This window comes from Propithecus coquereli, unplaced genomic scaffold, assembly GCF_000956105.1.
Source record: "Propithecus coquereli isolate 6110/MARCELLA unplaced genomic scaffold, Pcoq_1.0 Scaffold27, whole genome shotgun sequence".
Taxonomy (NCBI): Eukaryota; Metazoa; Chordata; class Mammalia; order Primates; family Indriidae; genus Propithecus; species Propithecus coquereli.
The window spans coordinates 2,688,092-2,714,377 of record NW_012148285.1 but is presented as its reverse complement, the minus strand read 5'-3'; the positions used below and the strand labels follow the sequence as shown (position 1 = coordinate 2,714,377).

Sequence of the window (26,286 nt, the reverse complement as noted above, 5' to 3'; positions counted from 1 at the left end):
TTGAGAGGACAGGGGCTGTGCTTTTGTTTAATTTGCTCATTTTGCATCTCTAGCACTAGCACAGCACAGCACTTGGCTCATCGAAGGCGTTTAATGATGTCTAATGAATGAGCAGATGATTTGTGCACGCAGGCAGAGACATCCGAAGATGGTGATCAAAGCCAGGAGGTGGCGAAGCTTAGGGCATTGCCCTGGCAAGGACGAGATGAGACGAGCTCTGACTAGAATGCAGGGCTAGTGTTCGGGGGAGATGAGGCCACCCTGATGGGTTGGGGCCAGTTGGGAAGAGCTTTGAATGCCGAGTCAAGTTGCTCTCTCCCTAAGCCCTCAGTAGACTCTGGCCTGTTCCCCTTCTGGCTAGCCCCTCTCCGCTTCCCCTCACTCCCAGATATTTTTTGATCCTTCTAGAGCAAGGACTGCACTCTGAGCTCAAATAGGTGCAGGCAAAGTCTGGCCTGGAGTTTGGGGCTTGTAGGAAGTGGGTTGTGCTGGGAACTCAGCCCAGAACCAAGCCAGGGGAGAGCCCTGGGGTTTGGGAGCGCCCCCCCTCCACGGAATCACTGCCCAAACTGCAGCCCCTGGTCTTCCTCCAAGTGGCCATTCGCCATTCGGTTAGGACCTAGGCCAGCCCAGTTGTCTACCATAGAATTTTCCTGAGATGGCAATAGGTAAAGGCTTGACAAAGCTGTTCCTTTGGAAAATACGCCTCTGAAGTGCATTCGATTTGCACAGTGCTTAGGTCCTGGCGCGACTGCATCCCTCACAGAGGCCTCTAGCCAGTTTGCTGATTACCTAGTTTTCTCTGCATTTCCTCCTGCCTTTATTTCAAGTGTCAGGCAATAGAAGGTTACTTATTTTTCTAGCACTTACCCAGGAGGTCAAGAGACCAGCAGTGCTCTCTGGGACCTAGGAAAGGTCTGGAAAAAATGGGGAACGGCCAAGCACCTGCTCTGCCGTGGGGGAGGCCATCCTGTCCTGGGGCTCCCAGTAGAGTGAGCTTGGGTACAAGCTGTGACAGTGATAGGAGTCCGGTGGTGAACCCACCTCTTCCTGAGTCTTTTCCTGCTTTGCTTTTCTTTCCGAGTTGGTAGTTAGGCCGGTGGCCACTCCACCAAGTCCCCCCTCGCCTGAGGCTGCCCATGCAGTGGCAGAGCAGCCCCATGTAGGGGCACCAGGACTCAGGAAAGAGGCAAGTGCTGGTTTTGTCACAGATAAGCCACCAAACCCCTGACCATCTCTGCAACTGCTTCTTCACCCATAAAATGGTGGCTGGACGCGGTGGCTCACACCTGTAATCCTAGCACTCTGGGAGGCCGAGGCGGGAGGATCGCTTGAGCCCAGGAGTTTGAGACCAGCCTCAGCAAGGGCGAGACTTAGTCTCTAAAAAAGAAAAGCAGTGGGCAGCATGGCACTTGCTGTGTTTCCTGCATGGGGCTGTTTGTGGCTAAAATAAGAAAATGGCTATCGGATGCTTAAAATATTTTTTGATATCAAACACTTTGTAAGGTTAAATGGACTATGTCAATAATTATAGGTTATCACTGTTGTGAGGGTGCTGCAATTTGACATTTGCCACCAGTTTCCTCAAATATCATGACACATGACCAACCAGGGGAATCCATCAGTATTGCTGCTCCTACTCAGGGCTGTTAATATCCTTGGGATTCTCTGTCCTCAGAGAGCTCATGAAGCAGGAGAGGAGACAATCCCGCTCCTGGTAGGAACAGGGAGCCATATAAGGCAGACGTAATCAGGGCTAAAAATAAGTAGCCTGAGAGCACAGAGGAAGGGGGAGCGGTTCTCGGGGGAGGCTGGAGCTAGATTTCAGGGCGTGTGGACCCCAGCATGGGGGGGCAGGGACTGGGGCCGTGGGCTGGGGATACGATCGGCTTAGGGTGTGAGGGTGTCGGCGAGGTTTCGTAGGGCTGGGCTTAGGTGCTGGTTTCTATTTTATTTCTTGCGACTCCTGTAACAAATTACCACAACTTGGTGGCTTAAAACCAACAGAAATCTATTCTCCTACCATTTTAGAGGCCAGAAGTCTAAGATCAAGGTGTTGGCAGGGCCACACTCCCTCTAAAGGCTCCAGGGGGGCATCCTTCCTCGCCTCTTCCAGCTTCTGGTGGTTGCCAGCAGTCTTGGCATTCTTTGGCTTGTGGCTTTGTCACTCCAGTCTCTGCCCCTGTCATCACATGGCCTTCTCCCCTGTCGGTGTGTTTCTCCGTGTCCTCCTCTCATCATAGGAGGACATCAAGGACTTTGGATTTAGGGCCCACCCTAATCCAGTATGACCCCATCTTAACTAATTACATCTGCAAAGACCCTATTTCCAAATAAAGTCATATTTTGAGGTTCTGGGTGGATGTGAATTTTAGGGGCCACTATTCAACCCACTACAGTTTCTTAGCTTTGGGCCCCAGATTGTTTAGCAGTTGCTGGCTCCGAATGTGTAGTTCTTGTCTCTCTCCTTGGTGATAGGCTTCCCCTGGCTAGAGGTGGCACCTGTTTCCTTGGTCCTCTCTGGTCCCATGGCCCATGCGATTGCCTCAGTGGCTAATTTGGAGCTCTGCTGACACACCCAGGGCAAGTGTGTTGAATGAATGGAGGGACAGCTGGCGGGGCAGAGAATTCCAGGAGGCAGCCACCCAGCCTAGCAGTAGTTCTAGGGAGGAGGGTGGCTGCCTGGGTGGGGAGAATTGACCAGCCCCTGGGGGGTGTGCCTCAGATACAGAGCCGGTTAGAGCGGGTGAATCCTGAGGGCACAGAGGCCTGGTTCCTGGGTGGTTGTGTGATGCAGAGAGCAGTGCACTGAGAAGCCAGAAACCCAGAACCAGCCTGCTCTGCCGCCTTAGGCCCAGGTGTGTTTCTTCCTGAGCCTCCAGGCCCCCAGCCCTGCACAGTCTCGGCCCCTGGGCACAGCAGGAGCCAAGCAGGGGAGGGTGTGGGACATGGGGCACCTCCTGATCCTCTGCAGAAGCTGCTCGAAAGAACGGACTTTTGAGTGGATCCTTTTTGAATGTTGTAGAGAGGTTCGCTTTCTGTGGCCTCCTCCTTGCCAGTAGCAGGGATTCCCCACTAGAAGGGGGAGGTAGCTGGATCTTCTCGATGTGTAGCAGGTGTCCCCAACCCTGAGCCCAGGGTGTCTGGGCAGCTCTCGGAGCTGGTCACTGTGGCTCTTCCTGGTTCTGGAGGGGAGCAGGGGTGAGGAGACTTCACCTCTTCCCAGCCCCAGAGTCTTCAAGCCTTTTCAGAAATGTTCACCAGTGATCAGGGAGGCCTCGTTTTAGGAACCCTGTCTTCCTCCTTAGCCTGGTGTTCCAGGCTCTCCTTAGTGTGGCTGGTCCCCCCAGTCGTCAGCACAGCCATCATTCCCCCTCACCTGACTCAGCTCCTGCAGTCTCCCACCCTGAGTGACGTCCTCGCCGACCGTGGCCCAGCTCACCTCCCCCTCTAGCCAGATCTTACTGTCTTTAAGAGGGGAATCTTCAGTTCAGCAATTGAGTTCATGTGGCTGTCTCACGATGAGAAGCTGGGAAGGCAGCTCTTCTGGGGACATTGAATCATGAGAAATAGGCCTGGAGAGGTTAAGTGACTTGGCCTGAGGACCCACCACTCCCAGGCACTTTTCTGGTTCTGAATCCTGGTCCTCTCCTGCCTTCTGGAACTCGTTGCCACTGAGTTGAGGGAAGGTCTTCTATTTTGCTGCACCACCCACCCATCCATCCATCCACCCATCTGTCCATCCAATTGCTGTTCTAGGTCCTGGGGATACAAAGTCCCTGACAGGAAATCAAGTAAGTGAGTTATGTGGTTCATCAGAGGGTGGGAGCTGCAATGGAAGAAAATAAACTAGGGAAGGGAGATGGGGAAGGCTGACTGGGAGACAGTATTCAACAGGGCGGCCAGGAAAGGCCCTACCGAGAAGGTGACATTGGAGCAAAGACTTGGAAGAGGAAGGAGTGAGCCAAGCTGCTGTCCGGTTCTTGGGAGAAAGCACAGTGCGTGCGGTGAGACAGGAGGGGGCCTGGAGCCTTCAATGGGGAGCAAATCCAGGGCGCTGGAAAAGGAGGTGGCAGTAGGGAGAGATGAGGTCACAGGGGAAGCGGAGCCAGAGGGCGTGGCCTCCAGGTCACCTTAGGGTGTTGGCCTTTCCTTTGGTGAGACGGGAGCCACTTGGGGGTGTGCAGAGGAGTGATGCCCCATCACTCTGCCACTGTGTGGGGACACGTGGGGTGGGAGGGATGGAAGCAGGGAGCTCCGGTGGGGGACTTCAGCAATCCAGGTGACAGATGACAGTGGCTGGGCTGAGGGAGAGGGGCGCGGAGTGGCAGGGTGGTGGTAAGAAATGCTTAGAGTGAGGGTATAGTTTGAAGGTAGGCAACAGCTTTAATTAAGGTTTCGAAGAAAGAAAAGAATCGAAGATACTTCATTATTTCTTTTAAACAGCTTTGTTGAGGTATAGGTCATATACTGTACAATTTGCCCATTGAAAATGTGTAACGCAGTAGTTTTTGTAGATTCACAGATATGTGCAGCCATCAGCACAGCCAATGTTAGAACATTCTCATCACCTCGAAAAGAAGTGCTGTACCCTTAGCACTCACCCTCCAGTTCCCCCCAAGCAACCACTCCTCTCCTCTCCGCCAGCAGCCACAATCTCTTTCTGTCTCTGTGGATTTGCCTATTCTAGACTGTCATGTAAGGGGAAGGTCACAACATGTGACCTTTCGTGTCTGGCATCTTTCACTCAGCATGGTGTTTTCTAGGTTCATCCATGCTGTAGCGGCTGTCACGGCTTGTTACACACCTGTGTGGCCTCTAGGAGCTCATGGAGGGACATAGGCCACATAGGTGACAGGTGCATCAGGAACACGGAGCACAAGAGGGATCTGGGTCACAGGCCTCTCATGGGATGGGGCCTCAAAGCTGAGATCTGAAGCGGGAGCTGGAGTTAGCCAAGGCCAGGCGGGGCAGGGATGGCAATGGGGACTGCATTTGGAGGGCGACTGGAAACGCACCTTGCGTGAAATCGGCTTCTGAAGGAGTGACTCTGCAGGCCTGCCTCATGTGTCCTTCTGTTCAGCATTTGTCCAGGCCTGGTGGGCACCTAGCAGGTGTTAGGCATAGCCCGGCCCTGGAGATGTCAACCTAGGGGGGAAAATGGGACACACATGCACCCACTAGGGTCACTGCCACAGGAGGCAGGGTTGTGCTTTATCACAGCTCAGTGTGGACAGTCATGGACACCGCAAGTTGGGGCCAGAGGACCCTGTGAGGCCCAGAGCAGTAAGAACTGGAAGGCATCACCAAGGGCGCGGGTGTAGGTGGGGCCTGTGGAGAAGCGGGAGGGCATCTGGGCAGATGGTGGTGGGGGCCATTGCAAGACTTGTTTGGGGTTGGATCATGTCCCCCCAAAAGACATGTCTAAGTCCTGACCCCGGTGTGTCAGAATGTGACCTTATTCGCAGATGCAGTTAGTTAAGATGAGGTCATGCTAGAGTAGGGTGGGACCTAAATCCCATACAATGGTGTCCTTACGGGAAGAGAAGGGACAGGTGCACAGAGGAGGAGGCCCTGCGCAGGTGGAGGCAGAGACTGGATTGATGCTACTACAAGCCAGGGTCGCCAGCAAATGGCAGAAGCCAAGAGGCAAGGATGGATTTGCCCCTGCAGGTTTCAGGGGGAGTGTGGCCTTGCAGACACCTTGACTTTGGACTTCTGGCCTCCAGAACTGGGAAAGAATACATTTCCACTGTTTTAAGCCACTAGTTTGTGGTATTTTGTGATGGCAGCCCTAGGACTCGAATACAAAACTCTGTTCAGGCTTCAGTGTAGGGAGCTGAGAGGGACTCTTCAGGAGGCTGCCTGTGAGCTCCTCAGGTGCAGCCTGGAGGTGGCCACGGGTGGCTCTCAGCGTTGGCCAGGGAGGGTCAGCCGAGGGACAGCATGTGGAATGCACACTCGCTCTAGCCCTGCCCTTGGCTTTAACCTTCCTCTCTCTGGGCGAGCCCGTGGGAACTAAGGAGTAGGTGGCCCGCCCTGGCCTTCCGTGTGGCTGCGAGACTGCCAAAGGAAAAGAAAAGAACACAATAGCCCAGTGGCTCCCGGGCAGCAGGAGCCTTGTCCAGTTGCCGTATTTGTTTGTTTTTTTTTTTTTGAGACAGAGTCTCACTCTGTTGCCCTGGCTAGAGTGAGTGCCGTGGCGTCAGCCTAGCTCACAGCAACCTCAAACTCCTGGGCTCAAGCGATCCTCCTGCCTCAGCCTCCCGAGTAGCTGGGACTACAGGCATGCGCCACCATCCCCGGCTAATTTTTTCTCTATATATTTTTAGTTGTCCAGATAATTTCCTTCTATTTTTTTTTAATAGAGACGGGGTCTTGCTCTTGCTCAGGCTGGTCTTGAACTCCTGAGCTCAAACCATCTGCCCGCCTCGGCCTCCCAGAGAGCTAGGATTACAGGCGTGAGCCACCAGTTGCCGTATTTGAATAGATGAGACAATGCAGAGAGCCTGGGCTCTTGGTGGCACCGGATCCACCAGGGAAGGAGGCTGCTCTGAGGTTTAACGGCCTGTAAGGATTTCTCCCTGGGGTGTGATGTCCAGGGAGGGAGACCCATGGGTGGCCTGAGGGGCTGGGAGACAGCCCGAGGTTCACCCAGGACAGCGTGTACCCATGTGTCTGAGGCTCAGGGGTCTAGGGCACTTGGGGGTGTAAACTGGAGGCCCTGGCAAGGCTGCTCCCAGGGCAGACGTGAGGTTTCTAGAATGGTCCCCCTTAGGGTGGCCTGGGTGTTCTAGACATCTTTGCCTGTGGCATTCCAGGCTCTGGAGTGATAATGCAGGGTAAGGGACAGATTTGCTCTGGAGGCTTTGAGAGCTTGTTCTGTTTGTGGGGTATCAAGGGGGTGCTCTTCCCTCTTTTAGTGGCCCAGACTCTGGAAGGTTCTTCTGATCTTGCCTTCTTGTGGCCTCTGCTGTCTTGAACTCAGCTGAGAGCTGATGTCACATAGCTCTCCTGGAACCAACTGTTCTTTGTCTCCTGGTGTTGACAACAGCGAGACTCTCCCTGCATTCTTCTGGTGACACCGGGAATACCGCAGACTTAATGGGGAATTTGGGGAGTGTGAACCTCACCCGAGTGCTTGGTAGGGTGTCCGTCCGGGGCTGTGCTCAGGGAGGCAGGCCAGCGTTGGCTCCACAGTGGCCACCCAGGCACAGCTCTCTGCCAGTGCTCCCGGGAGGCCACCCTTTGGGGGGACAAGTAGTGAAACGGTGAACAATTCCAAGAGTACCAAGCCCTGGGGAAAGGGTACGGCAGGACCATAAACACCTTAGAAACGTCAGGGAGAAGAGGATGTTGTATTTGTTTGGGACCCCTGTGGGAAGACCACCCTTTAGTCCTTGCTTTGTCCCAACTCACTTGGCAACTTCTGGCAGATTCTTTTTCTTCTCTGGGCATTGGTTTCTTCATGTATAAATGAAAAAGTTGGGCTAATTAATTTCTTTTTTTTTTTTTTTAATATCCTCTTCATCGAGAGCAGGAGCTAGTTAATTTCTAAGTTTCCTTCCAGTTCTAGAAAACTCTAATGAAAAAATGATGATAGGATAAATAATAATACAAGATTTAGGGCCATGAATGTGAGGACCCAGGACTGGAACCTGTCTGTTACGGATTTCGTGACACCTTCTGGTAAAGAAGGTAGAAAAATCTGGCCTCTTGGTGTCTGGATGGCAGTTCTTCTAGAAGGGTCTAGGGCCAGGGCACATAGTGCCTATGTATGACTGCTGCCCCCACCTTGGCGCTCAGCCTGCTCTTCCTCCTTAACCAGCTCTGAGCAGGCTAGGGAATGACAGCTTCTCTGGTCCTCTTCGCAGTTGGGGGTGAGAACTGCTAAGGACACCCCCGACTGGGCGCCCGGTTGCCTGGTGTCCTGGGCAGGGGACTTCCCCTCACGTGGCTCTGCTGACAGGGGCAGAGCTGCTGGTGACAGAGGAGAGGGGCTCGTGTGGCCCTGCAGGCCCTGATGCGAGGCTCTTCAAAGCCATGAAAATATTAGCTTTAATTTCACTCAAGCCACTTGAGTGGGAGCTGGAGCTACCCTTGCCCAGTCTCTGGGCTCAGTCTTCGCTGTGCTCTCAAGGCCCAAGTTGTTTTCAGAGGGCTTATCGTCTCACTCCTGGTGCTCGCTTGTTTTGAGGGCAGTGAGGCCACACGGGCCCTGCCAGTGACCTCCCTCCCATCGTGTTGCCACTGCAGAGACTCTTGAAGGGCCCTTACTTGCTCTCCGCCTTCTGACAGGGCCTCTCACCACTCTCAGAAAGAGTGGGTCTGTTTAAACTCCCCCCAAGTGTGCGTTTGTGTTGGGGTGACATGCAGGGTCGCCTCACTTCAATGGCTGGATGGAGGCGGTCGGGATGTGGTGGGGTGAGGGGAGCTGCATGTGGTCGCCCATGTGTCTGCACGAGTCAGGGCCGACTGAAGCTGGAGTCAGTGACCGCAGGACTCCCGTTGGGTTCAGCAGGACAAGCTCTCAGGCCTGGTCCTGTTCCCAGACCAGCCGGAGCCTCACTCAGGGCGCAGGGCTATCCCCAAGGCTGGCGGCAGAGGAGGAGGAGCCCCAGGCAGAAAAGCTTTGGTCCCCTGACTGAGCCCCCAGACCAAGGAGGTCTGAACGAGCAGACTGCAGGTGAGCCAGCTTGGCTCTTAGAAGCTGGTTCTCTTTTGGAGCACTCGGTGAATTTGGGATTTGGCCTGGCATCTTTGCTCTTCTAGGAAAGAGTGATTATCATAACTGACATTTACTGAATGCTTCTAAACATCACCTGATGTTTAAAACACTTTGGGGGGCTTGGCAAAGCAGGTATTATTACCTGCATTTTATGGGTGATTCAAGTTGGGGCCTCCCAAGGTCGTTAGTAAGGAGCAGTCTTGCTCTCTGGACTTCCCCGTGCATCCCGAGAGACCAGTCTGTCTCCGGGGGCCTGGAGCCTCCTCAGCCTACCAGCCATGGCAAAGGAAACCCATGAACGTGGCCCTGGCCCAGGCTGGGAACGTGTCAGTTCCACTGCCCAAGCCCCCAAGCTTCTTAGCAGATTCCCTCCAGCTTCCCTGCGTTGAGGATGAGGTGGGCCTGATCTCATTGCTCCGGCCACCTGCCAAGCCCGCGATGGCTCTGACCTTAACCCAGACTGTGTGTTAGCCTAGGATCCAGGGCAGCCACACTCCTTCGGCTCACAGTGGGTCTCTGCCTGCCTGGTGCCCCAAAGTTAAAGCGGTAGCTTCTCCCACAGGTCCCAGGGAGATTGAATGTCTTCTTTCTTTGGGCTGGGAGGCAGGGAGAGGGGGAGGCCAGCCACCTGCCTCGGTCTGTCTCTGCATCCAGCCTGCCTCTTTGCCTCCTCCTTTCCCTCTCCTACCGAGCTCAGCCCCGCTGACGGGACAGCACTGCCCAGTGACTCCTGCAGGATCTCTGTTCACTTCGGGCAGGGCCGATTGCTGCAGACGTCGAGTGCTCACCAGACTGTCCCTTCTAATAACTGATTCACACTGAGGGGTTGGGACTTAATGTTTTGCTTCTTCCAGAGGTACTTGCCTTTTAAAAGTGAATGCTCATTTATACTCACAAATCCTCCAGGCATCAGAGACAAGCATGTACATATACGATGGTCATGGAATTTCTGACAGGTTTTCTCTATACCTCTCAAACCAAGAATTCCTAGGGGTTGGGGTGAGGTGGAGTGTGAAATTATGCTGTCAGTTCTCTGGACTTTATGGGTTGAAAACAATTGTGTAGAAGTCTTAAACAATGCTCATTAAAGCGTGGAAGAAGAGCGTGGGCTAAGAAGTCACTGTCCCAAGGCAGATGTAGCTCCTTTTGTCAGCTGGCCAGGTACTAGGAAAGCGTCTGTGAGGAGCTGGGTCTAGGAGCAGCCTGCTGCCACCCAGCCTAACCACCCTGTGGCCTTGGGATGAGCGCTTATCAGGGCTTTAGGGTTTTGCTCATTGGTGAAATCAAACTAATAGGTCTGAGAGAAGGTCCCTTTTGACCACCAAATCCCAGTGTTCTCTCCAATTGCTACTTTTGTCATAGTATCCTGCCATCCCTTTGTCATTGTACCCTGCCATACCTTTGTCACTGTATCCTACCATACCTTTTTCACTGTATCCTGCCATACCTTTGTCACTGTAGCCTGCCATGCCTTTGTCACTGTAGCCTGCCATACCTTTGTCACTGTACCCTGCCATACCTTTGTCACTGTAGCCTGCCATACCTTTGTCACTGTATCTTGCCATACCTTTGTCACTGTAGCCTGCCATACCTTTGTTATTGTATTCTATCCCCTGGGTGAATCATTTTAGGGGCTAGTGTCTAGCCAGGGACACACTGTCCTGGTGGGATTAGCCTTGACTTTAGGAGCTTGGCCAGGAAGCCAAAGAAACCTTCCAAGAATGGCTGCCTCGTGCGCTGCTCCCCGATTGCCCTTGTCTGGGGAAGAGGTAGAGGCCAGCAGAACGGCAGAGAGGGCCTGGGGTCCTGGGAGGGTGCAGACTGGCCTTCTTCTGGCAAGAGTTTTCTCCCAGGAAGTGGAGGAGCAGGAGCCCTGAGCAGGGAGCATTTCCCCTGCAGAACAAGGTCAAGGAAAAATGTGACACCAGAAAGGGCCTCTGGCCTGTGTTTGCCCCGTCCGGGTGTGTTAGAGACAAGATCTAGACTGAGCAAGGGGTCAGGCTGCCCACTCTGCTGCGTGAAGTGCTCCCTGCTACACTTGAGATACAGCCGATGCGAGCTGGAGCGTGGGTGGGGGTGGGGGGCAGACTAGGGAGAGACGTGGGGCTCCTTGCACGCGAGGCTAGCGCTCCTGACTCCCTGGAACAGGTGTAACTAGGTGAGAAATTGGAAAGTGATTTTTCCCCTAGGATTTTATTACTAATGACTCATTTGCATAACTGTATATGAGTAGTGGTCAAAGGTATTTTACTTATCTGTGACTTTGGTCTTGATAGTTCTAGTTCAAATGGATGGGACGTCATGTGGAAGAATAACCTTGGCAGATCCTCGTTGGAAATGTCTGCTAAGGAGACTTGGACAGGCTGGAGTAGAATTTACATTCTATTCCACGAAGGCACTGAATAAATTTAGCACCTAGATGTGGGCTCAGAACAGGTCAACAAAACAGAAGATCTTGAGTCCTGATCTCTCTTCTCCTGATCTCCAGTTTTAATTTCAAGCAGTGGCTGTCAGTCTCTCTGCAGCCTTCCCCTTTGAACGAGTGGGGCAGACAGATCCACGGAGGACAGAAAGTCCAAAGGGGGTGGCTGGGCAGGTGTACAGACCAGGCGGTTACCTCCCAGCTGTTTCATTTTCCCTCACCCCCTTAGCCACTTCTGTGGAACCCTAGCACTTCATGGGACATGGTTAGCGAACCGCTTGGGAGCAGAAGGAGCTCTAGACTGAGGGCCATGGACTTGGGCTCTGACCCAGCCCAGCCCCGACCTTGGGCAATATTCTAAGACTCTCTGGCCGGAGCTTCCTCCTTTACAGTTGGACTCACCAAAGCCCTTGGCAGCTCCACAATTCTGAGTTCACGCGAAAGTGCTCTGGAATGAGATGGGAGCTGAAGAGAAAAAGGGTGTTTGGTCGGTGGTGGAGCAAGGAGAGAGGAGCTGAGCCTGGGTTGCTGCTGAGGCCGTGGGGCTGGGGGGCCGCCTAGAGGCCGGCAGCAGAGGGGCTGGAGGGTGTGAGCAGGGCTGGTTTGTGCGGTGCTCTGTCCGGGGCGTGAGTGGGGCCTGGCACCAGCCTGTCAGGCACTCAGGCCTTCCCAAAATCTCCAGGCTGAGCTGGGGACCTGCTATTCATGTGCCCTGACATCAGCGCCTGGGCCTGGCCGGGCCCGCTGCCTTGGCAGCAGCACATATAATGCAGCACTTCATGTCCTGGGATCAGCCAAGATTCACCTTACTGGGGACTCACCGCTTCCAGGGTGTCCTGGGTCCTTTGTGGCCTCTCCACAGCGCCTGCTCCAGGGCCGGTAGGGGCTTCAGCCAGCAGCGAGGGAGACAGGGAGTGACACCAGCCTGGATTTCACAGGACTGACCTGAGGGTGATCGGAGGCTCCTTGTGCCTTTGCCGGCACCTCCCATAGGAGAACTGGGCCCAACAGCCCTGAGGGCCCAATGGAACAGCTTGTTTCATTGAGAGACTTTCTGTCAGAGAAGTTTTGTTTCACCTGGGAAGGAAGGTCACAGGGCAAGAAGCCATCACCTTCGAACTCCACGTTGTTCAGCAGTTCAGGGGAAGCTCAGCAGTAGGTTGTAAACATCAGGGAAGAGTATGACTGCAGATGTGTATACACACGTGCACACGCTGGACTTCCTGTCCAGGGCCCAGGATTGGGCACACACAGCAGCATGCAGGTCCTGGTAAACCCCCAGCGTCTGGAGGCCTCACCCCCCGGGAAAGAGGGTCTTTTGAGAATGTCAGGAATGTTACAGGATGTCAGACCGAGAGTCTGTTCAGCTCAGTATTGTCACCACCATCACCATGACCATCATCATCATCACCACCACCACCAGCATCACCATAACCATCATCATCGCCGTCATCATTGGAGGGCGGCAGGGACCCGCGGAGAGGGCTGGATTGACTTCCCAGAGGAGAAGCCTCAACCACTACTGTTCAAGGGTAAATGCCAGGCCCTGGGAGGACCACCGGACTTGAGAGCCCCTGTGGGCTCCCTCACAGTGGGAAGGGGCCTGGAGCAGAAGCCTCGGGGTCAGGATTGTTTGCTCTAGCCGTTGCTGTGGTTTGCAGCTTTGCATGTTAGAATTACCAAAGAATTTTTTTTAAAGTCCTGATGTTGGTGCTATACCTCAGACTGTTTAAATCAGAACCACCAAGGAACAGGACTAAGAACCAGGTGATTTAATACAGTGGTCCCCACCCTTTTTGGCACCAGGGATCAGTTTCATGGAAGACAATTTTACCATGGACCGGGGTTGGGGGATGGTTTCAAGATGATTCAAGCGCATTACATTTATTGTATACTTTATTTCTATTTTTATTACATTGTAATATGTAATAAAATAACCATACAGCTGACCGTAATGCAGAATCTAATGCTGCCGCTGATCTGACAGGCGGTGGTGTGAGCCATGAGGAGTGGCTGTAAATACAGATGAAGCTTTGCTCGCTTGCCCGCTGGCCACAGACCAGTACCAGTCCACAGCCTGTGAGTTGGATTTCATATGTAGCTGATGCTGAGAATCACTGGTTGAGAGGTGGTTTTTAAAATTTATTTTTGTTTTTATTCTTTTAGAGACAGGGTCTCACTCTTTTGCCTGGGCTAGAGTGCAGTGACACCGTCATAGCTCACTGCAGCCTCGAACTCCTGGGATCAAGTGATTTACCCGCCTCAGCCTACCGAGTAGCTGGGATTATGAGCTTGCACCACAGCTGGCTAATTGAGAGGCAGTTTTATGAGGGGGTGTAGACCAGCGCCTCTCAAACTGTAACGTGCAGATGAATCACCTGGGCATCTTGTTAAAATGCAGAGTCTGACTCTGGCTGGGCTGGGGTCTGAGGGTCTGCATCTCCGACAGTCTCCCAGATAACACTGATCTTCCTGGTCCTTGGACCGCGCTTTGAGTAGTGAGAGCGTAGAACCCCGCTCAGAGGTCAAACAGTCTCCTTTGTGGCTCTGCAGTCACGGGCCTAAGCCAGCTACTGGCTATGTGACATTGGGTAAGGGCCTCAATGCCTCTGGTTTCGGTCTGCTCATCTGTACAATGGGCATATGAGTCATACTTGTTTTAAAGAAACAAGATTAAATAAACTCAGTAAGATTAAGTTAATATTTTATATAGAAGGTGCTTAAGCATTGCCTGGCAGACTGAAAAATTATGTAGATGTATCTCATATGACACATATTATATATATCTTGCTACTCAGAGGACGGTCTGTCTCCTTGGGTCAAACCAAGTTCCTGCTATTGGGGAAATGAGATGCAGGTAAAGGAATCAGGAGCCAGTATGTAGGCTGTAATGAAAGGATATTTAAATGAGTAACATCCATTTAAATATTCCTCCCTGTCCTGCTCCCTACTAAGGGACCAGGAATGCTTGCTGGTACCCACATCTAACCATGGACCCGCTTTCTATGGGTCAGGCAGGGTCCCAGGCCTTTGGCACACAGAATTAAGACTTGGTTCCCGCAGTCCAGGAGCAGGAACAGCATGGAGCACAAGCCCAGAGAGCAGGTGTGCAGGTGAGGCCGCGGTGCTGATGGCGAGGGGCCCCTGCGCCCCGCCATGCACGTCATGCTGTGCAAAGCCTGGACAAGCAGTCAGCAGTTCTGGGTTTGGTCACACCTCGTGGTGATGTGTCTGGGGCAGGCCAAAGACCTTCTCTAGACCTTCACGAATTCAGTTCTAAAATCTTTCTGACAATAATAAAGAGGTAAAATGGGGCCCTGGACGTGAAAGTACTTGCGGAGAAGTTTTCCGTATCAATGTACAGGGCTCCTCTGTAACAAGAGGCACCAGCGCTTCCCGTCCTTCCGGATTTGACAGCACATTGGCTGTCTGTGGGGACTAATGAGAAGATATTTGTTTCTGATTCCTGGAGGCTGCCCTGGCTTTCAGGGTACCCCGAGGCTTTTCTTTAGAAGTGGGAGGCAGAGATAGGAGTAGCAGGCTGTGGCCCGAGAGAGGGGGTGTCTGCACCCAGCAGACGAGCAGGGTGCTGCTTCCTCAGAGAGAGGCCTTGAGAGTTGGGGGGACGGGGCCAACAGGGAAACCAGGGCTGTGTCAGCTGTCCTAAGGGGGCACCTGCGGTCCCCTTGTCCCCGTGAGCCTGTAGTGTCCTCCCACGGTGGGCCTCCTCTTCAAACAGATCCCAGCCTGAGTGGGAGTGGGCAGACTGACCCCTGACCCCATTTTCCAAACATATTAAACTTGACCCTTGACAGAGGTTTCTGGCGCAGACTTGCCCTCTCCTGTTTTGCCCTTTGCTCTCTGGGCAAAGCTACAGGCCCTTAGAACGGGATCCCCTCGGAAGGGGTTGGCTGAGGCCACCAGGAAGGCCCTGCCCATTTTGGATACCTCCTCCTCAGGCCATGTCCTGTCTAATCTGAGGTAGCAAGGCCAGCAAATGCCTGCCCTTAAGGGGACAGGGTTAGATGTGTGACTTAATAAGGTTGAGAGCCACAAGTAATCCCCTAAGTACTTTGCTGAGTAACCTAGGATTATCTGGCCTGCAAACACCTGTTTTCACTCCTTTGCTGATAGCAGTATAAAAAGTATGCTGGTTAAAGACTCTAGGAACTGGCAAGGGGAGGGGTGTACAAGCATGTGTCCTGTCTTGCACGTGCCCATCAGCAAGGCTGACAGAGGACTGGAAGGGCTCACCCAAATTTCCATCCATACGCAGGTGCCAGGACCCAGTGGGGAGACTCGAAGGTCAGGGTCAGGGTCGTGGGGCTCTTGGATGAGTGCAGTCACTCACGCCCTCAGTGATGGACAGCGGGCCAGTCCTTTAACTCCCTGGTCCACAGTTTGCACATCTTGGGAGGGAGGCTCTGCTTGCTACACACAAGGTAGTCACGAAGAGCCGGGCAGGTCAGTGTGACGCTGACACCAGGTGACACCACACTCCTGGAAGATGGGAGCTAGGTTGATGTAGGCTTTTGAGAAGCAGAGCCAGTGCCAACCCTGTGAAACTGACCAATCATGTTCTAATCATTTAGAACTGCAAGTCTCTGCTTCGGGTGGCACAGAAGATGTTGGCAATTTGTTGGAGAGTCATTTCTCTGCTGGAGACGCAAGTCTAGAGGAGAAAGAAAGGGCGCTTTATGCAGATGCGGCCCCTGGAGACGAGAATCTACTCCTTCACTACCCAGATGGCAGGGAGGCTGAGAGCCCTGAGAAGACTGCTGCCGGGGCCCCTCCTGCCGCCACCGGCCCGGGCTCCGATCCCGAAGCCAGCCTCTCCAATGCCTCAGCCACAGAGTCAGCTCCTCCTGGGGACAGGGATGCTGCAGGGCCTGGGGAGGAAGAGGAGGGCCCCCCAGCAGCAAATGCCCTTCCTCCAGGAGGGGATGAGGGGCCCGTGGAAGAAGAGGGGCGTGAGCTCAGCTCCGGAGAGGGGCCAGGAGAGGAGGCGACTGGGCTTGGGCTCCCCACACAGGGGGCTGCCCTTGGTGGGGCAGAAGGACGGGCTGGGACTGGCGAGGTCCCCAAGGAAGCTGAGGAGGTCCCAGGGGACAGCCAGCCTGAGGCAGAAGGGGACTCTCCTGGCTTAGCAGGCGAGGAGGTCCACGGCCTGGGCTCAGGGGGTACGGGCAGCCCAGGGCCTGGCCAGGAGCCAGCAGTGCTGGAGGGTGCCCCTGATACCGCGGCTGTGGGAGAAGAGCCGGCCGACGTGGACTCGGGAGCCAGGGCAGGGGCCCAGGGCGAGCCTGGCACAGACACGGAGGCCGGTGCAAGGTCTGGGGGTGCCCAGAGCCCCAAGGCAGGGGGCACTGAGGAGGACATGGATGAGGCCTCCTCTGAAGAAGAGGCTGGTGACAACAGTGAGAGCCAGGAAGAAGGAGGAGTCCCGTCTGCAGAAGAGTCGGGAGAAGACAGCGGCGACGGGGCTAGCTCAGAAGAAGCAGAGGGCGCCTCCGAGGAGGCCGGGGAGCCCCAGGAAGCAGCAGGAACCGCGAGCAATGGGGACGAAGGGGCCCAGCTCGGCTCGGAGGAATTGAGTCAGGGGCCCAAGGGTGGTGAGGCCCAGGATGCTGAGGCAAAGGAGCCCGAGGAGGGACTTCCGGGGAGGGAGACTTCCACGACTGCGCCCCAGGGTAGGAGTCAGTTCCTTAAAAGCAACCCAGCGCCTTGGGCAGCTGCATTCTTGTGGAGGTCTTGTCGGGGTGGGGGAGACAGGCAGGGATGGGGTGGGTGGGAGAGCCCCCAGCCAGTCGGGGGTTTGGCAGGGAGGGGGCAGCCAGCAGTCCCCAACCGGGGATGTGCCTTCTGGCTGCACATTAGCTGCCTGCTTCCGGTGTGGAGGGACCCGTGAGAGGGTCCGCAGGGCCTTGGCACTTCTGAGTCAGGCCCCTGAGCCTCCCCTTTGGGGTCCCTGGATGCACTTTAACATGCACCAGCACCTCAGCCTAAAGGACTGGGGGACTCATGGTGGGGTCCCCGGTGGCCGGCTGGTAGAGGGATGTGCAGGGAGTCGGTGGGGGTGGGGTGGGAACGCCTGGGTGATCGTCTGGGTGGGTGAGCACCAGGGGTCTCCCCCTGAAGACAAGGCCATAGGAGGTGTTGAAGAACCAGAACCCAGGCGCAGTGTGACCACTGATGTCTTTCAGATGCCAGGAGCAGGGGGTGGGGGAGAGGGCAGGGCCGAAGCTATTGGGCAACATTAGAGTAGTAGCTGATGCTGGGGACCCACTAGTGCCGACTTAGACCAGAAGCTGGGCTCTCAGGACGGGGCAGGGGTGTTAAGCCTTCACTTTCCAAGACGGCGTCCCCACAGGCTTGCCCGCAGAATTTAAGTGGTGTGCCGCGTGAGATACTTGTGCTCTCCAGAAAGGGATGTGCTGCAGTCAGTGAGGTCCTCCCCTCTCCCTGCCCTCCCTCTTCCTGTTTAGGCAAAGCTCACTGGCTTGAGGTGCTGCATAGAGCATGCTGATTTTTCCTTGCTTCCCAGCCCAAGTGGAAGTGGCCTCCGACTGCCCCACGGTCTGGGTCCATCCCCTCCTAATTACCTAAAATCCTCTCTGCAGGCAGCCTGGGTGGAAATGGCTGGGATATCGGAGGCCCAGGGAGTTGAGCATCCCCCCCCACCAGCCTGCAGCCAGAGTGGACATCTCTTGCTTGCTTGGTCAGAAGAACAGTTGACCCCCCCTCCCCCTGGCCCAACACACACAAGATGTGCTGCGGGGCCCCTCCTAGCCTTTCACACACAGCCAATGTGACCCTGGTAAAGTGCACTTGGCTGTGACAATTGTCTGCTTGGAGCCCTCCCCAGCTTCGTTTGCTCTTAGGATGAAATGCAAACCTCTCGCGAGGCACTCGAGGCCCTGCCAGGCCAGCCCTGTGGAAATCTTCAGCTGCCCAGCGCTCAGCTCTGCCCCACTGTGGCCGGACACCCCTTCCTCCTGCTTCTTGCTAAACAACTCCTGTCTCAGGGCTTTCGCAGGAGACTCCTCTGCCTTCATCTAATTCCTACTCAGCAGTGGAGCTAGGAGGTTTTCTCTGACGCCCTCGCTGAGAGTGCGCAGGCACACTTTTTGGGCCCTCGTAGCTTCTGGAACATTTCCTTCCATAGCCACCTCACCGTATATAATTATTACATCATTTTATTTTTATTTATTTTTTTTAGAGATGGGGTCTCACTATGTGGCCCAGGCTGGTCTCAAACGTCTGACCTTGAGCAGTCCTCCCGTCTGAGCCTCCCAAAGTGCTCGGATTGTGGGTGTGAGCCACGGCCTGGTCTGTTCTTTCATTTTAAAGGCTGTTCATCATCTTTTTCCTCACTGGACTAACGGAAACTGCCTGAGGGCAGAAGGCCTGCCTGGGTGGGCTCCCAGCCCGGCAGTAGGTGCTCAGCACGTATTTGTTGATTAGACAAAATGGCTCACGGAACTTCAGAGCTTCATGCAAGTTGAATTTGGGTTTTCAAAGTCCATCCTAAAGGCAGAACTCAGTCCAGTGCGACTTGACAAGACTTTGCTCAGCCCCAGCTTGAGGCCCAGCTCCGGGCAGGCAGAAGGGGATCGCTGGCTCTTGGCTTTGCCCTAAGACTTTCTCTGCTTCTCTCCCCAGAAGAGACAGAGGATGTGAATGAGGAAGTCCTGATGAGGGACCGCTCCCACATCGAGAAAACCCTGATGCTGAATGAGGACAAGCCAGCGGACGATTACTCTGGTAAGCGGAGCAGGGAGTGGGCCTGGGACGGGGCTGGGAGAGCGAGAGCCAGGGCACAGCAGACGGCAGCGAAGGGAGAGCCCTGGGCTGGGAGGCTCTGTGGGGGCGGCTCCGGGAGCAGGTCCAAGGCTGGGGCTGCAGATGGGCAGAGAGGAGGAGGGCGATGGAACAGGGGACCTGTGTGAGTGGCCAGGGTGACCCCCAGTGCTGCTGCCATGCTGTGGGAGGAGAGGATGGTTAGTAAGAATTCCTCTCCTTTGCTTTGATTTTTAGTTTATAAACCCCTGTCATGTACGGTGTTTTATTTAACTCTCGTAACAACCGAAGATCTCAGCAGGGCTGGGTGTCTCTTTTCATGCACGAGCCAGCTAGCGCTTGGAGCTAGCAGCCATCTGCTCCTAGCCCGCAGCTAGAAGGTGGGGCTCTGGCGAGTCTAGCTAGTGGGACCCTGAGTCCCACAGGCTTCCTCTAGGTGCCTCACACCGGTGGGCTCCCAGGCTTGCCCTGGAGCCGTGCTCTTCCCAAAAGGACACCCGGGATGGCGGACTTCTCCAGGAGAATCTGGGAGGGCAGTGCCTCCTGGGAGTGCAGTGACAGGCCAGGGCCAGGGCCAGGGTATGGTCCTATGGGCCTGCTGGCGCCTAAGCCTCAGGCAGCGCATACAGAGGTGAGTGGCAGGGAGAGAGATGGCACTCTTGTCTGCCAAAGGAAGGGCCTTTGGGTAGGCTGCAGGCTGAGGCAGGGACACACTATTGAGATGCCCAGGGAGGAGGGAGTCAGGTTTAAAAAAACAATAGCTCAGGAGGCTTTGCAGGGTGGGTAGGAGAATGCCTTTTGGTTTGAAGGTTTCTGAGGGTTGAGATGTGCACCAGCTCCATGAATGCTAATATGTCACACAGTTGCTGGGCTGCACGCAGGGTGGGAGACCCCTCCACAGTGGAGGAGCCGCCTGGAGCCCACCCTGCCTGACGCTCTCCCCATACCCCTCTTCCCCCAGCGGTGATGCAGAGGCTTCGAAAGATCTACCACTCATCCATCAAGCCCCTGGAGCAGTCTTACAAATACACCGAGCTTCGGCAGCACGAGATCACAGGTACAGCAGGGGCCTACGGTTGGAGGCCCGCACCTCTGACCACCCAGACAACCCTAGTGCCCGTGCAGGTTCACAGGCTCCAAGCGGAATGTGTGCAAGGACGGTGGTGCTGAGCCCTCCTCTGTCACGCCAGCCACCCTTTCTCCAGAGGAGTGCTGGCGCTCTGCAGGGTTTCGCAGACAGCGTCTCATTGGCTAGCGTACATGCTTCAGTGGTGCAGAGTTTGATCTCCAAGGGCTGTGATGCCGACTTTGACCCCTCCTGTGCTCAAGAGCCCAGAAGTGCTCCCTGCTCACTTACCGACCACAGTCCTCTCCTGGCCTGGACGCCACCTCTCCTCCTGTGGCTCTTCCTGGTCGGCTGCCCTTGGGCCTGGATTCTTTTAAAAACTGGTTTTCAAAGTAATAAAAATAAGGCATACTTGTTGCAAAAAATATTTCAAATAGTGCAGAATAGTATCCATTGAAAAATAGAAATTTAATTCTTGAGCTCCAGCTTCTTTTCATTCTACTCCCCAAGATATCCACCTTTGTAGTCCCTTGTGAATACTTCCAGACATTTCCTCTGCATGTGTGAGCATATAAAAGCCTCTTGTTGTTGTTTTTACAAAAATGGTATCACGTTATGCAATGTGTGTGTGTAGATCTACCTCATCCCTTCTGCTCGTTCTTCTCTAACGTGAACACGCCGTATTCTGTGGGACAAGTAGCCTACTGATGGGCAGTGGGGTGTTTCCCATTTTTCAATTTTTTAAAATGTCCCAGACACTACTATAATCATTACATATTTTGTGCAAGTATGTTTGTAGGATGAATTTTACAAAGTGGAACATGAGAAATTAAACATTTTGCTGGTGTTGCCAAACCGCCTTTGATGATACCAATCCGTGCTCACAGTAACAGTAGATAAATGAGAGTTCTTGTCCCCCACGACAATGCCATTTTTAAGTGTTACTCATCTTCTAAAAACCTTAATGATGGTATCTTACTGTTGTGATGTTAGAAATCTTTCCCTGTGTTAACTGGCTATTTCCATACGCACTCATTTGATTCTCTCTGTGGCTATAAAGTGGATAGGGCATGAGAGGGTTGATGTTCTTCCTACTTTACAGAAGGGGCGTCTGGGGCCCAGAGAAGTGCTGGGTACCCAGGACCACACAGCTGGAGCAGGAGCTATAACTGTCTGTTTCTTCTTGGACAGAATTGCTCTTCTGCACAGCTACCTATACTGTTTCTTGCAAGCCTGAGAGCCACTTGTCCTCTCCCGCTCTGTAGAGGATGCACAGTGGTGTGAGGTGACACAGTCTCCTGATGGCTTTCCTCTGTCCTCTGCGCTTGCCTTCTCTCCTCAACCTAAGAAAGACTTCTTAGGCCCTGCTAGGAAACTCCAGTCTGGACAGCAGCAGGGGCAAGGGGGCTGCGGCTGCTCCCGGGAGTGGCGCTCTGGTGGGGGGCGCCCCAGCTCCTGGCCCTGACCATACTGTCTAGACTTGGCTCTTCCCTCCTGGTCTCTCTGGGCTTCCTCTCCCTTGCCTCGGCCTTGGCGTCTGCCAGCGATGCCCCCTGCTGTAGAGAGCTGGAACAGCAGCACCCGGAAAAGCCCTAACTGGTTCGTCTCACGTTCTCTTCGGCATTGCCTGGGCCTGTGTAAAGAGACTTTTTGTGAAATCTCCATGGCTGTAAACAGAGCAACTCTGTGTATTTACAGGAAAGAGACTGACCACATCCCATGTCAAAAGCCTCACCTCTCTCCACCCCGTCTCCTGGATTTGAGTACTACTCTTCCTCTTAGAGACCCCATCTAGAGTGGCCCATGCAAGGTATTCTCCCCATCATGGCCTTTGGAAGGACACTGGACACAGGGCCCAAGAACCCAAGAATTGCCAGTTCAGCATTTGGTTTTGGACACTGGCAAATTTGCCATGGGCTTTGTAGGGTAATGTTTGAGACTGGCCCTGGAGCCCAGGGTTGGGCTGAGGTAGGGATTCTGGGAGCCCCAGCTAAGAGGAGAGGAGGGCTGCGGAGGCTGGAGACAGCTAGGGCCTGAGTCCAGCTTACCTAAAGTTGTATATGCAGCTTCTGTATCCATGCTTCTCTGTTCTCAATCCGGACTTTCTCTATGTGGAAGCTCCGTCCTCTCCTTTTAATGAACTATTGTCTTCCAGATTTAACAAGAAGACCTCGCCTAGAGTGAGCTCCATGTCGGTGTTTATCGAATTCACTTAGATCTTCCTTGTGGTGCAGGCAGATCATGCCAAGGCTCTGGGCAAGGCCAAAGCAATGACTTCTAGTGTCTTTTAACTGGGCAATCGCACTTAGGTAGCAAAAGAAGTGCCACTGACTGCTACACACTGTCTGATCCAGGTGGAATTCCATGCTTCAATTTGATGGATGGTCTGGGGCACAGAGTGCTTTGGAGCATGGCACCATCCTCATAGTGAGAACGTTTTTTAGTTCATTCCATTTCTAATTCCTGTTGCCCACAGATGGGGAGATCACCTCCAAGCCAATGGTGCTGTTCCTGGGACCGTGGAGTGTTGGTAAATCTACCATGATAAACTACCTTCTTGGGTTAGAAGACACTCGCTACCAGCTCTATACAGGTAATAAATTTTCTTGTGTGATTGTTGGTATTTGAATGTCATATATAAAAGCAGTATGAAAAATTAAATTATTTATATGTATCTTCAACGTAATAATGAAAAGTACGTACAGGAAACTAGCAGCTACATAACACCATTATTCACAATAGCCAGAAAGTTGAAATAGCTCAAATGTCCATCAGGGGATGAACAGATAACCAAAATGTGATCTACCCATGTGCTGAAATATTCTTCAGCCTTAAAAAGGAATGAAATTCTGACATATACTATAACAGGATGAACCTTGAAGACATTATGTTAAGGGAAATAAGCCAGACACAAAAGGACACATACTATCTGATTCCACTTACATGAGGTCCCTAGAGTTGTCATACTCACAGACACAGAAAGTAGAATGGTGGTTACCAGTGGGGAGGGGAATGGGAGTTACCGTTTAATGGGCACAGAATTTCTGATCTGGGAAGATGAAAAAGTTCTGGAGATGGGCGGTGGTGGTGGCTGCACAACAATGTGAATTTACTTAATGCCACTGAATTGTACACCTAAAAATGGTTAAAATAGTAAATTTTATATTATGTATATTTTACCACAATTTTAAAAAAAGAGAAGCCACTAGCTTAGCAAACATATCATATCCTGTGGCAAGACCCGCTCCGAGATGTGTGCTTATCCACACGCGTTGCAGGAGGTCTGTTTCCCAGAGGTCATTGTGTCCCTACTGCCCCCACCCTGTGCGTGTAGGTGCTGAGCCCACTACCTCCGAGTTCACGGTCCTCATGCACGGGCCCAAGCTGAAGACCATCGAGGGCATTGTCATGGCTGCCGACAGCGCCCGTTCCTTCTCACCCCTTGAGAAGTTTGGCCAGAATTTCCTGGAGAAGCTGATTGGCATCGAGGTTCCCCACAAACTTCTGGAGCGGGTCACTTTTGTGGATACCCCAGGCATCATTGAGAACCGCAAGCAGCAGGAAAGAGGTAATTTAGCCCTCATTTCTGAGCAGCAGGAGCTCAGTCTTAGAAAACTGTTTTGACAGTGCGTGGTAGGCAGGGAGGGGAGAGGAAATGTGGCCAGTGTTGTCCAAGACCAGGAGAGGCATTCTTTACTTCTACTGCGTTGTTGTTGTCACTGTGGTGCCACTCGGGCTTTGGAGTGCCTTGTCCTCCTACCTCCCCAAGCACTGATTCGGTTTGGGGATGGTAGTATTTTCCCAAGGGGAGGACTAGTCTTCTCTGCAAGTAGCTCCTAGAGGTCAAAGCTGGGGCTGCGTTGTTTCTGGGAGGCCTAGTCTGTCCTGGGCGGCCAAGGGCCTGGAATAACTGATCCCAGTCCAGGTATATTTGACGTCTGGCTAAATTGAGTCTGGGCTCCTGGAATTGCTCTAAATTGAACCTGACCTTCAACTCTTCCTATTCCCCGTTTCTACTTTATCAGGCCTGCTTCCACGCAGCCTCAATAAGGCTTTCCAAAGCCCTACTTGCCTTCAGGTGGCATGGGAATGCCATTTTGGGCCTGGCGGGCATGAAGCCATGGCATAGGCCACTGAGCAGTGCCATGACGCAAGGCTGTCTGCAGAGATGAGTACTAAACAGGGAGGTTGTAGGAATGTGTGACCAGATGGTAGATCTCAGTTTATGGTTCTAACTAGATTCTGTTTTATTAGTAGTAATATTATCACTAATAATTATAATAGTAAATTAACCTTATTGTACCCCATTATACATTGGATAATTTTATGCATTATTGGTTGATCATTATTAAAAAAAAACATTTCAGTGTTTTCAAGACAGGTATTCCTTGTTTCCTCATTTTGCAAATAAGAAAATTGAGTAAACAAAAAGTTAAAGGAATTAAAATATATTGGGCACTTACTATTAATATATGACTGGCAGTTTTAGGTAGGTGCTTTCCTATATTAACAGCAACACAGTAATCTTTTTTATCACCTTAGGTGTTACTGTTCTTGCTTGTCATCTCGTAGTTAAAAATCCAGAGCTTAGAAGAATTTAACATTCAGTTCGCCAATGGCAAAACCCAAATTCTAGTCCAGGTCTTAAGGCAGGGTCCACATTTCTTTTCCCTAAATCTTTTCCCTAAATCTTTCCCCTACACTTTCAAACCTTATTCCAATTCCCTGATTTGTCTCCTTTAACACCTTTGCCATTGCCCCAGATCTTGTTAGACAATAGGAGAATCTCCATTTCAGACAAATATTTCCCTTCCCTAGAGACTTGGATTTTGCTGTAGATTAAAACAAGTATCAGGCTCTTCTTGGTCGAAGGTTGGCAAGGGGCAAGAGATATGCAATTCATTTTTTTATAGTCTTTAGGAGCCCAAAAAATCCCTAGTACTGTTCCTTCTTTCAACCCACAGAATGGTTTGGTTCAGAAGGGAGGTGCCAGGGACTTTGAGAAAGGCCTTCAACTCAGGTTGACTTCTCACTCCTGTCTCCAAAGGCTACCCCTTCAACGACGTGTGCCAGTGGTTCATCGACAGAGCTGACCTCATCTTCGTCGTCTTCGACCCTACCAAGCTGGATGTGGGGCTGGAGCTGGAGATGCTCTTCCGCCAGTTGAAGGGACGCGAGTCCCAGATCAGGATCATCCTGAACAAGGCGGACAGCCTGGCCACGCAAATGCTCATGCGGGTTTATGGGGCCCTCTTCTGGAGCTTGGCCCCTCTCATCAACGTCACGGAGCCCCCAAGGGTTTACGTCAGCTCCTTCTGGCCACAAGAGTATAAGCCAGACACCCACAGGGAACTGTTCCTTAAAGAAGAGATCTCCCTCCTGGAAGACCTGAATCAGGTGATTGAGAACAGGATGGAGAACAAGATTGCCTTCATCCGCCAGCATGCCATCCGGGTCCGCATTCATGCCCTCTTAGTTGACCGCTATCTGCAGACATACAAGGACAAAATGACCTTCTTCAGTGATGGAGAACTGGTCTTTAAGGACATTGTAGAAGATCCTGATAAATTCTACATTTTCAAGACCATCCTGGCAAAGACCAATGTCAGCAAATTTGACCTTCCCAACCGGGAGGCCTACAAGGACTTCTTTGGCATCAACCCCATTTCCAGTTTCAAACTCCTCTCTCAGCAGTGCTCCTACATGGGAGGTTGCTTTCTGGAGAAGATCGAGCGGGCCATCACCCAAGAGCTTCCCGGCCTCCTGGGCAGCCTCGGGCTGGGGAAGAATCCAGGTGCTCTCAACTGTGACAAAACAGGGTGTGGCGAGACCCCAAAGAATCGCTACAGAAAGCACTAGGTTGTTGTGTGGCTGGTCTCAGGTTCCTGTTGGTGAATGAGCTTGTGTCCTAACTGTCTGAGAAGTCCTGGTGTATTAACCCTTTGAGCCACACTGGCGAGAATTATTACACATTGGAGATTTGGGAGTTCACTGAGGCCAGTGGTGGGGGAAGGTCCGTGGGTCTCGGGAGGAGGGTGCAAACTGTGAATTACAGTGTGCTTGTCTTGTTGCTTCAATGAAGAGGCCTGATTGAGGCAAGTCAGGCTCCACCTGCTTTTCCTGGGTCCCGTCTTGAGGGACAGAGAGCAGCTAAATCCTAGTGTGCACTAAACCAAGGAGGGTCAAATAAGCTAAATGCAGCTGAAATTCCTTCTCTTCTATAAGCTGGGAAAATAGTGAAGACCTGAGTCTTAGAGGGCTTCTCAGGTC

General features: G+C 52.9%; 1 protein-coding gene across 1 annotated transcript in view; it reads left to right on the top strand.

Moving 5' to 3' along the window:
• Positions 1-26,286, top strand: part of SRL (sarcalumenin) — a 31,889-nt gene extending 5,603 nt beyond the window's left edge. Inside the window, exons 2-6 of the mRNA XM_012647595.1 lie at positions 18,813-18,914; positions 19,912-20,007; positions 22,493-22,609; positions 23,351-23,584; positions 25,064-26,286. Coding sequence (XP_012503049.1) covers positions 18,845-18,914; positions 19,912-20,007; positions 22,493-22,609; positions 23,351-23,584; positions 25,064-25,875 — 1,329 coding nt within the window. The 5' untranslated portion in view covers positions 18,813-18,844 and the 3' untranslated portion in view covers positions 25,876-26,286. The remainder of the gene's footprint in view (positions 1-18,812; positions 18,915-19,911; positions 20,008-22,492; positions 22,610-23,350; positions 23,585-25,063) is intronic.